Here is a 12,312-nt window from a genome sequence, read left to right on the forward strand (position 1 = left end):
TGTGGGCTTTTCTGTGTGGAGTTTGGATACTTTTTTGGTCTCTGTGTGGGTACTCCCTGCGTGCACCGGCTCCCTGCCTCTGTCCAAAACATGTAGTTTGGAAAGGTTGACAGACCAGTCCTGTCCTGGTGAAGAAACGCGCAGCAGCAATCCAAACCAAGCGACTTAAAGCTGCTCGTCAAGACGCAGAAGCTAAACCGATACACCACATCAGTGACTAACCAACAGGATTGTCCTCTAGTGCGCTCACCTGAGTGGTATCTTGATGGCGACGTAGCGGTCGATGGCGATGGCGAGCAGGCTGAAGATGGAGTTCTGGGTGAGGACCAGGACAAAGCACGCTATGAACAGGCAGCCGTAGAAGTTGGAGCAGAATCCCGTGCTGATGACGATGGCGAACGGGATGGCCAGGACTCCCACGGCGATGTCGGCCACGGCCAGCGACACCACGAAGAAGTTGGTGATGCTCTGCAGGTTGCTGTTGAGGCAAACGGCCCAGCAGACCAGCACGTTCCCCAGGACGGAGAACACGGCGATCAGCAGCTCCAGGACGATGTAGAGGATGCTCTCGCTGGTGAGCATGGTGACACGGGACGAGAGGTCGCTGATGAGGAGGGAGGGAACCGCTCAACGTCCATAGCTGCAGCCCGTCGGCCTCCAAACCTCCTCACCTCCACGGCTTACAGAAGCATCCAAAAGAAAGAAAGGAAAAAAATCTCCAGCAAGGGCAAGTTCACATCTGGACAGCTGAAAAACTGATGTTTAATCCAGCTTCACATGAGGCTCTCTCTAATCCACATAAAAAATAAATAAAAATAAAAAGTTCTTCTTTTGTCTCTGTTTCAACTCCTTCCCATCAGCGCGCTGCTTTTCCAGGAATCCTGGAAGGGCTGAGAGGCATCATGGGAACATCATGCTGCTAGAGATAAAATATCGACAGAAAACAGAAAGAGGAAGTGCTGTTACTCCACAGGAAGTCACTTTAAATACTGATAATGAGATGAGCTTACGGGCAAAAACAGACATCAAGTTTCCTGAAAATGAAATAAGCAGTAGTAAAGCATTGAAGCTAGCTGAACGTAAAACATTCATATATAATCATTAATGTCATTTTGGAAAACTTTTGATAGAACCAGTCTGACAACATGAAGTAGACCAAAGGGTCTGGAAAGACTCAAAACCAGATGAAAGTCTATCAGTCTGGAAAATCTTCCAGAAGTGTTGGGACTCCAGAAATTACAATAAGAGCCATTCACAAGATTCACAGAAATGTTCTGATAAAAACGACTTAACAGGAGCTCATCCATAGCTCGACCAGAACGTCACAAACCCAGAGAAACATCCAAATGATCATCAACAATCAGACTCAGACTGGGTAAAACGTGCCAAAGCCAAAACCTCTGCAGAGAGAAAAGGATGCATCTATCCATCAGACTTGTTGAAAAGTGTGTGTCCCTTTAAATTTGGTATCAAGCTAAGACAGAAGGACGCCGTGCAGACAACATGGTGGTCATAGTGTGATGGTGTTGAGCTGCTTTACTGCTTCAGGACTTGACGCAAAAGCAAACCAGGTACTACGTCTCTGACTCAAACCTAATACAAAAATAACTAAGGTTTTCAGGTGGACTAGTCAAAGTCTAGGCTAACACTGCTGCAAAGCAACTCATCTTAGAAAATACTTCAACATGGCTGAATTAAAGCAATTCTGCACACATGAAACATGAGATTTAATAGCGTAGTTGGGTTATTTTTTCACATGTGATAAGAAATCATTTGAAAAGTGAATTTTCTATTTACTCAGTTTATCTGGATATTAAAGGTTTTGTTTGATTATCTAGCAAAAGCAGAGGAACCACAGAGGGCAGCAGGTCCTGTGTGTACAGACATAAAAATGGTAAAAACTCAAATAGGTTTTTGAAACTAAGCGTAGTTTTGACACTGACATCCATAAACATCCATAAACACATCGGTCTCCATTAACGGCTGTTTGCATGCAGGTTGCTGGGCTGGTGGTTTCATAAACAGAGCAGCAACGTGAGAGCAGTTTGTATAAAAAAAAACCCATCTATATTCAGTAAATATGAAGTTCTTTCTGGCCAGTGACCATTTATGATATTAATTTAAGGTTTGAAATGACAACACTGACTTTAACCAATTCTGTTTTTTTTTTGTTTTTTTTTAAATTTCACATAAAAGTTATCTGATGAATAAATCAGGTTTGAATTCAGCAGAAGGTGAAAGAATAACAATATTAAACCAGTTTACATCAAATTCCTAACATCAGAATATGATTTTAATTAAGCTAAATCCAAAATGTATCTGAATACTCTATATTGTGTATGTAGCTGATTAATGCATCTATAGACCAACAATGGTGGGAATTACTTTTTGATGCATTTAAGTATTAGGTAAAATCTTATTTTTTCCGTACTTAACTATGTGATTCCTTTTGTGCATCTCTAATAATCATAAAGTATTGATAATAGTACAGTTTCTAATTGATATTTTACTATTCACTCACATACTTCAAAACAAACATGGAAAATATTTAAAAATGAATTGTCGCACTTGTTCACATGTATTTAGAATTTCAAAACATCTTGTCACATAATTGGATCATGTTATTAGAGGAAATGACAGTACCAAACTCACTTTTAAAGCTACAGTACATTCATTTTACAGATGTACCAATATAAAATCATCTCCTCTTAAAATCTCTGCTAACCCAGTTGATGCAATGCAGGCTCAGAAAGTGGCAGGTAATTTTCCTTTTTTTTTTTTTTTTTTTTTGCAGATTTTTCAGATTCGAAGTGAATATTTTCAGCTTTGTGAGTGCAGTGCAGGGTGATTTACATCAGCTCAGACAGTTAGCTAACACTTGTTGATGCAGATGGGGAAGTGATGGAGGTGACAGAGGGGAAAGCTGCTTCCTGCTGCACAGACAAAGGCTCAGTCTGTTGGTCGAAACGTTGCAACGCGCTGCGAAAGGTTGCCACCGGGGAAAAATTCCCCAGGATAAATCAACATTTTGTTCAGTGAAATGATTGTAGAGATATGTGTTGCTACAGATAAATGTGTGTGATGCCACCTTCTCTGAGGATATTTTCAATATTAATTTGTAAACTAAGTTATTATCTCTGGACCTAGAGAGTCTAGAGATCTAGAGTCAGCACACAGCTTCAGTGATTACAGCTGGAAACCAGAGATCAGGCTGAACTCTGACCGGATTCTTCTTCAGGTCAGAGTTCAGAACCGGTGGGCATGTGAGGGCGGCCAAGACCAAGAGGAACCTCCATGTTGTCCAATAAGCATTGCAGAACCCTACAACATCTGAGCCTATCACTGGAACCAAAGGTAAAGCCGTCTTTACACCCAGGTGTTATCCTGTACCATGTCTCAGCTGGACTTTACGCAGGTTGCCGTTAACAACAGCAGACAGCTGTGTTTAAAGTTGTGCTTTGCCATAAGTCACGATGATGATGATGATGATGATGATGATAAAGGACATTACAACACAGTCGGTGGCTGCGTTTCCATTCACCCACTCCTTCAGAATTTTGTAATTTGGCATTTCAAAACTAAACTTGCTTAATGGAAACATGTTAATTTAAAAAACATGTTAAAAAACATTTCTGACCATCAAAATTGGCTTATTTTGCAAAAGTGTTTTTTTTTTTTGCGTCACATGAATCATGTGATCGACAACTGGATGTTGCCACTGGCACAAACCACAAAGAAGAAGTCAGGGAAGTAGTTGGAGGATGATGACGCTGCATTTTTGGTTTTTGGCTCATCACGTGAACAAACTTATTCACCTGAGATTTTAATTGTGTTTCTTCTTTATTGGAACCACTGCAATTCTGAAATTGTGTCATTAGTGCACATACAATGTAAATCGCATGGTGGTGCTGAAGAGAGAGGGCCCAAGCAAATGTTTTACGTTTTGTTATCTTAAGTTATTTGTTCAAGGTTTCCTAGAGCTAAGGTGATCGCTTAGGGGCGTGGCCTCATGTTTACCAGATAGTAGCAACAGGTCAACCTTTTCTGTTGACCGTCATTCTGATCCACCGTCATTCTGAATGCCATTTTGCATAATTTTTCCGTCCTGATCACAAGAGTGTATTTGTTTCGATTGAGCCAAAGTCCTTTATCATAAGTTTAAAAAAATAAATACGAAAATGCAAGTTGGGCTCATCGTGACTTATTAGTACCAGAACCTACTCAGTGCTGTTGGACTGGAGTCACTGCACCAATTGTGTTGTGGAGAGACACACTGTGTTGACAACCAGGACCTGCGGCGGTTCCCAGATTGAACGTGTGTGAGAATCAGCACGGTTCTGATTCCGGGTGTGGAGGATCCGTCAGAACAGCTGAAGAAGAGGAAACAACAGATCCTGAATGACTGACGCACCATCCTGCATTTGATAACTACAACGTGGTCACATGACCTTTCCACAAAAAGTCTAGCTTGCCGAGAATAAATTCTGGGTGCATTTACAGTGGAGGCAGATAGGAGCATGAACCATTAATCACATTTCAGATGGCTGTGTGAACAGAACCCATTAGCTCAGCAGAGTCTGACAGCTGGTCACAGACATCCAGCTTCTGCTAATCAGAGTCTGGGGGGAAAAAACGTCTGATGCCACGCTGAGCTCAAAAGTTTAACTTCCTTTAAAGATTAACAGATCTAATATCACCCCAAAAATCTAGAATAAATATGTCACTTAAAGGCTAATAGTGAAGTCAGAGAATTAAATGTCTCATCCAGCCCTTTAATATCCATTGCAACCATTTAGCTGTGCAAAATGCCTGAGTGGATCTAGCGCTGCCTTTGAGGATGAAGCTCCTCCAGCTTCTGCCTCACAGAGCAGCTCTCTCCTGTCACTCCCACTCAGCTCCTTCAGACTAGCCAGCAGCAATTAGCAAACACCTGCTGGACCTGAGCATCTGCTGAGCTCATTATAGGAGCCACTTCTCAGTGCAAAGCTGGTAAAAATGTTGTTAAAATATTAACATAGGAGCCATGTTATGATGACTTCCTGAAGGCGGAGTTTCAGAAAGAGCAGGAGTTTTTTAAAGAGACAGAGTGAAATTTCTTTTAAGTCATATTTGATATATGCAGTATTTTTACATCAACTGAAGATAACATAGTTATTTGAACATGCTATAAAATGGCACTATTTTCCTGGAAAATACATAGTACTGCCCTTTTAAAGAAGAACATCATTAACCAGATCTGACCATACGTTTCTGACCATTCAATGCGCTCATACAGAAAATCTGTGAAGGGCACTGAAAAGTAAGTTTTCCAAACAACAGCCAAGAAACCAGAGAGCCTTTAAATGTTTCTGTGGACGACAATTTCTCCTGAGACGTGAGGAAACTTGGTCACCGGCAGTAGAAAAAGTAACTGTGCCTGTCAACAAAGATTTCATGGATAAGACACGTCTTGATGGAGAATCCGTTACTTATTTTACTTTGTAACATGCAAATATATTTTCCTACTTCTTTAATAATGTGCTCTAATAACTTTTTTATTTTTACTGTCAGTAAATTCACAGAGAAACAAAACTAACATAAAAATGAGAAACTCTTCATTGCTGTATAAGTAAGCAAAGTTATAAAGCAATAATCAACGGGGGATCTGGGTATTTATTTCCCCACCACACAGCACTTGTGAGTAAAGTGAATTCATGGAGTCGCCCGGACGCTGACTTCTTCCCCATCTGTCAGAAAAAAATGTTAAAAACATTCAGCAGGGACCATTTACTAACTGTGTTTGTTTGTTCAGTTCTTGACTCAAGTGCGTCGGGACATTCGGTTTCCATCCGTCGGAGCAGAATTTTGCTCACATCTGCGTTAACGCGACTATGTTTCATGGATCCTCGATGGGTTCAGTTTGAAGCAAAGTGGCTGTTATCAGAACGCAGGATCTGAATCATGGAGGATAATTAATAGCGGGCGTAATTAGACTCCTGGATATCTGCAAGCCGTCTGTTTCAGACAGTTGCTGTTTTTACAGAGCCGATTCCCTCGGAGGGAACGCTCCTTTAGGTTTTCAAAGATAACAGCTGCACTGGAACTCAAAGGTCTTTGCTCTCCCAGTCAGACTTTTCCCTCTGGGTTGGATAAGACATCATTTCTACAGACTTGTTATTTTGGAAGCCGGCGCAGTTATCCGTTTGTATTTTTATTCTTTTGGACTTGCAGACAAGATTCTTGTTGATTTTAGGTCTCTTATGGTTTTAAGCAACATCACAATGGATTGCATGAAAGTACGTTCCAGCCACAGCAGTGTGAAACAAACAAACAAACAAAAAAAAATCCCAGAGGACAATAATGGGAGTTATGAATATCTGAAACGGCAGTGACAGTCCCATGACAGCGATGTTTCCTACCGAATTAAACTGACCTAAAATGGAGCTACAGAGTTCAGTGGAGACACTCCAGGGACTGTCACTGAGGCAGAGCTTACCCACCTGAAAGGTCCGATTCTGGTACCACTAGGAGACCGCAAGCAATGACTTTAGAGCTCTCAGATTCACTGGCTTGATGTCTCTCAACCATAAAGATGAAACCACCATTGATAAGGTGGAATAACTCTAAACGTGAAGTAAAATAATGTAAAGCATGCTCAGTTGCCTTGTTGCTGAAATGTCCAATAGAAAAAAAACTTGATGATAAAAATGGACATCTGTTAACATTAAAGGGGCATTTTTATGTGTTTTCCAGCCATATAGTGTCACTTTATAGCATAATCAAGTAACTATGTTACATTCAGTTGTTATAATAATGCTACAAATATCAAATATGTATAAAGAAATATAAAGAAATTTGACTTCAAAATTTAACATCTTGAAATGATTAACCCTTTAGCAACGTTTTTACCAGAGTTTCACTGAGCAGTAGCTCCTATGATGAGCTCAGCTGATGCTCAGTTCCACCAGGTGTTTGCTAATTGCTGCTGGCTAGTCTGAAGGAGCTGAGTGGGGGAGAAACTGCAGCTCATTGGAGGAACTTCATCCTCAAAGGTACCACTCAGTCCACCCAGGCATTCTGCACAGCTGAGTGGTTGCTATGGTGATTCAAGGATGCACTTTCCACATTTTTTTTTAGAGGGGGTTAATTATTGTTTATTCCACTGGTCCTGATAGAACAAAAGTGAACACGGGTTGCTGGGTTTGTGGTCCCACTTCCAATGAAAGAAAACAAAAAGTCAAAATGGTAATTAATAAATAAATAAAATTTCTGCCTTACATTTTTCATTTGAAGATCTCTTTGTAAAATAAAAAAAAGACTAAATAATAAAATGTATAAATAATAAAATGTATCTCTGTTTATCTTTCTCCTGTTTTAAACGTGGGCATGGTATCTGTGTGTCGGATGTGTGTAGGAATCCAGCGCGAAAAACAGGAAGTTGGTTATCAACCTTCAGATGTTCTCCTGAATTGTACGTCCATCAACCTATTTTTTACTTTGCAGTGAGGCGCTCCGACCGCCGTAATGTAGCAGCTAAAAAAACTGCATTCTGTGGACTTTTTAAAATCTTTAAAATCTTTCACATAACCCCCAATGTCTGGGATTGCTTCGTCTCGGGGATCAGGATGTATAAGCAACAGAAACGTGTGTGGGCAGGGCACCAAGGCTGGCATTAGCCCAGGCACCCACTATCTCTTAAATCCGGCCCTGGATCCGGTCACAGGATAAACATAGCAATAAACAAGAGAAATATCTTCATAAAACACCTAATGAGTCTCAGCAATGACAAAGCCTGGTGCAATAAATGGAACCAATGAATGGCACAGGAGTAGGAGAGAGTAATAAATGAATTATAAAAGCGGATAAAACTGGAAATAGACATGACAAGTTGACAAATGTTAGATAAAAAAAAAAATATATATATATATATATATATATATATATATTTTTTTTTTCTTTTTTTTCTTTTTTTTTTTTTACGGTTAATAAACAATATTAACCGTAAAAAATAAAATAAGAGTATTGACTAAAACCACGTTCTGTTTTTTTTTTTGTTTTTTTTTTTCATTTTATGCTTTATTATAGGAAACCGGCACGTCATGTTATATAAATTGATAAAAAGTTCGGTCGCTGGTATGTCCAAATATTTCTAGATTGGACCCACTCCGGTTCCAGTCGCATGCACACACATGCAGACCCCGGAGCACAGAGCAGCTGTGGCCCTTGAACAGATGCTCATCATCACTGCGGGCTTCACGGACTGAAGCGCCTCAAATTCCTGCGTGTTTTTCACCTCACAGGTGAGGGAAAAAAAACAAGACAAAAAAACACGCACTACACGTATCTCCCGCAAACTTTCAGAGAGGACACATCACGTTGAGCTGCTTCAACATCCACATTTATAACCAGATAATTCACCGTAGAGATAATATCTATAGAGCTGAATGATGGAAACATAATTTAATTTGACTTACCGGAGCTTTGCGGCGTTCAGAGAGCAAATAGGAGACTCGCTTCAAAAGAAAATAAAAAATAAATAAATAAATAAAAAATTGTGAGAGGAGAGTTGCGGCTCAGAGTGATATGCAGCAGCTGAGTCCAGGAAATAAATTAAATACCAAAAAGAAGAAGAAGAAGAAGAAGAAGAAGAAGAAGGAACGGTCCGTGTTTCCGCCTTCCTGTGTAGAAGTTGCTCTCGTGCCTCAGTGAATGTAACGACTTAAAGATGAGAATGGCGCCTTTCCTCTGCTTTGTCTCTCACTCTCCCCTCCCTCACTAAAACATTTTCTGCAGAATTGTGGCCGTTTCCTCTCCGGGGGCGGATCACATAGAAAGCATTGTAAAGATGATGGTAGATACCACACACAACACACACACAACACACACACCTCCCACTAAAACTGACCCAGCTGATACGCGCTGTGTCGCTGCTTCTCTCTACATTCAGGTGCATCTCAGTAAATGCATACAAAAAAAGTTCATTTATTTTAGGAATCCAGCGCAAAAAGTGAAACTCACATCTTTATATGGATTCATTATGAATTCAGTTTCACTTTTTTTTATTACATGAGACTAAGAGAACATGATTTAAATTCATAAATGTTACTGACTGTTGTCCAGAGTCACTCACACCCTTCACCAAGAGAGTAAACCACAGTTGTGGTAAGTTTAGTGGAAGGAAAAACATCTGAAAAAAATCCACATATAAACGTAGCTTTGAGATGATAAAAGCAAAACTCATGAACATCATCGCATGAACATCCTTATCTACACCTGATTGTAACTTCAACTGGAGGTCAGACTCCTTATGAAGAGCACAGTCATTGGACAGTGTTCCCTCGCCTGAATGTGGGTCACAGGGGCCCCACTCTGGAGCCAGGCCTGGAGGTGGGGCATGCTGGAGAGCGCCTGGTGGCCAGGCGTTAAACCACTGAGTCAGGCTGGGCACAGTTTAAAGAGGAGAAGTGGGTCCCCCTCTCAACGGGCTCACCACTTGTTTGAGGGGCCAATGGAGTCGGGTGCAAGGTGTGGTGACTGAGGGTTGGATGATCCACTACTCGGCTCTCAGGACGTGGAAATGCCTCCTGTCTGGTGGGGAAGGAGCCTGAGCTGGTGTGTGAGGTTGAGAGGTTCCGGCTAGAAACATTTGGTCTCATCTCAACGCATGTTTCTGGTTCTGGCTCCTCTCAAGGAGAACCGGTCTCCTTGAGAGGGACTAGACACTCTTCCACTCTGGAGTTGAGAAAATGAGGAATAATGGAGCCGTAGATCGAGAGGTGAATCGGAGCAGAGGCTGCAGGAGAGAGGAGCCAGCTGAGGTGGATCAGGCATCTGGTTAGGTCCCTCCTGGACTCCTCCCTGGTGAGGTGTTCCAGGCTTGTCCCACCAGGAGGAGGCCCCGGGAAAGACCCAGGAGCTGGAGGGATGATGTTTCTCAGCTGTGCTGGGAACGCCTTGGGATTCCCCTGGAGGAGCTGGAACATGTGGCTGGAGAGAGGGAAGTCTGGGCCTCTGTTCTTAGGCTGCTGCCCCTGTGACCCTGAATAAGCAGACGATGGATGGATGGATGGCATTTAGATCGTTTTATGTCAGTACTCTATAACCACCATATTTTTTTACTTACTGTTGACCAGGAACTATTTTAGAAGGATAAGGGCCCCTGGGCTGGAGCCAGTTTTGGTGCCCCATCAAAAAAAAAAAAAAAAAAATCAAATCTGATTTAAATGAAAGCAGTACATTAATAGGCAGGTCTAAACATCACCAGGTTTAAAATGTCCCAAGTCACATGGCTCCAGTTTTGAGTTTTTAAATATCGTCACCCTCCTAAAATAATGACCCAGGTCTCTCTGTTTTTTGTGCCCAAAAGTTATAAAAAAAATAATAATAATAATAAAAAAGACACCACCTTTTTATTGCCAGAAGATGATTTGGGCGAAAAAGAAAAAGAAAAAAAATAAAGGGAAATTAAAAAATCACAGTTGGCAAAAAAACAAACACTTGTGTTGTTATTATAAAAAGGTGACGATGTCAGAGTATTGTATATATAAACTAGAAAATTCCTGCAGAAATTTTAAGGAGCCTGCCAAAGTGTGCCCGTCAGTTTGGACCCAGCGTTCTGATGCTAAAAATTAGCATTAATGCTAAAGAAAGCTTCAGTGTAGTCAATAACCTGTGGAGAGTCAGAAGCATGTGGACTAAGCTGTACTTGTACCATTCAGTGTGTTAAAATTATTGTATAAACTAAAATGCTAATGTTAACATGAAGACTATCAGTAGCATGTGGGGCATCACTAGCATGTTCTCTGTCATTGACTTACTCCATTCAGTATACTAAACTTGGCAAATAAGTAAGAAAATTAACTAATAGGTTATTTTCAGTAAAAGGCTAATGCTAATGCGTGCAAGGAAGTGCACTAGTGGGGGGCAGTGAAATGCTAATGTTTGTGCTAATGTTAATGAACTGCCTTGCTGCAAAAGGCAGTTCACTATCCTGAGAAAAAAAACATAAAAAAAGCTTAATATTATTGCACCGCCTACGGCGGTGACGTGAGGGGAGTATGCAGGCTTTTATTTTGAAACTTGAAGTAAACTTAATTTGAAATGGCAACACTAATCCCATGTGTAACAGTGGTTTGGTTAAACCAGTTATCTAATGCCCAAAAGAACAATTTCATGATGTAAAAATTGTAAAGGCTTTTATTTTTGAATTTTTTCAAGCTTCATTTGAAATGGCCACACTAATTCCATGTGTGATAGTGATCGGGTTAAATCAGTTATATAATGCTCAAAGCACAAGTAGTTCAGAATACCAGCCAACTCCTCCTCTATAGTAACAGACAGTTATGGCAGTTATGGCTGCTGGTTTGTAGTCCAAACCAGCAGCTCTGCCTTTCTCTGTATTCTGTTGCTATAGCAATTGGTCCTCAGCCAACTGCTGTGTGTGTGAGACAGAAAGCTGGAGAAGGATTTCTATCTTTATGAGACACACAGTCAGTTTTAATGAAAAAAGCAGTCCGAACAACTGCTTCCCGTTCAGGATCCGTAAGGCCAATCCAAGAACCGTTTGAAGCATATGAAAAAACTATTTGTCGTCTCATTTAGTACCGCGATTCATATCTGTAAGTCACTCACAGAAATAGTAGTGATGAGAGAAATATGGTGTGTGCTGAGCTCAGAAATTTTTCAGAAAATGAATGCTAGAGTGCCTGAAGGTACCCTGTCACTTAATTTCACTCTGAAGCACCTTGACAGAAAACCATCAGCCCTAGAGAAATTTCGAAAACATTTTACCGGAGCAGGCATTCGGTGCGATTTCATGACCAACTTTCATACCACTAGTACAAGTTTTGTGGCCATGAGAGCGATTTCAAAATTATTTTGGGGTCAAAAATCCACTCTTTTTCTCACAATAAAAAAAAGTGGCAGTTGGTGGCAGTTACACTCTGCGTTTCAGTAGTTGGAAATTTAGCTCGTTTTTCGATTTTTACGTCACCGTCGTAACTCCAATCCCCAATAAAAGTAATAGCTCCCTTCTCGGCATCGAGCCGCACGATTTGATACCACTTTTGTGGGTGGGCACGCAGCAGTACGAGCCGCATTAACGGTGATGGAAGAATAATAAATATTAAAGAGACATTCTATTGGGTGTAGAACAATAGGTGCCTGCCATGCAATGCATGGCAGGCACAAGTCAGTCACTGCCTCCCTATGCATTGCTATGGGCAGGCCCCAATAAAAATGTAACAATATTAAAACAACACACCTTGTATGACTTTGGGAAGTGTTACCATGTTCTATGACTTTTATATACATTATATAGTAAAACATGCTAAA

The 12,312-nt window shown here is 40.8% G+C and overlaps 1 protein-coding gene across 2 annotated transcripts in view; it reads right to left on the bottom strand.

Moving 5' to 3' along the window:
* adora2aa (adenosine A2a receptor a) overlaps nt 1-9,087 on the bottom strand; it is a 15,672-nt gene extending 6,585 nt beyond the window's left edge. The window contains exons 1-2 of one of the 2 annotated variants that reach the window (XM_015008096.2): nt 8,454-9,087; nt 251-916 (exon numbers count right to left, since the gene is read on the bottom strand). In XM_015008096.2, the coding sequence (XP_014863582.2) occupies nt 251-582 (332 nt within the window). In that variant the 5' untranslated portion in view covers nt 583-916; nt 8,454-9,087. Of the gene's footprint in view, nt 1-250; nt 920-8,453 lie in introns of both variants that reach the window. The other variant, XM_015008095.2, reaches the window with a different exon arrangement.
* Between the last annotated feature and the right edge of the window lie 3,225 nt (nt 9,088-12,312).

This window comes from Poecilia mexicana, unplaced genomic scaffold (assembly GCF_051168715.1).
Source record: "Poecilia mexicana isolate PSO_F unplaced genomic scaffold, ASM5116871v1 scaffold_9, whole genome shotgun sequence".
Taxonomy (NCBI): domain Eukaryota; kingdom Metazoa; phylum Chordata; class Actinopteri; order Cyprinodontiformes; family Poeciliidae; genus Poecilia; species Poecilia mexicana.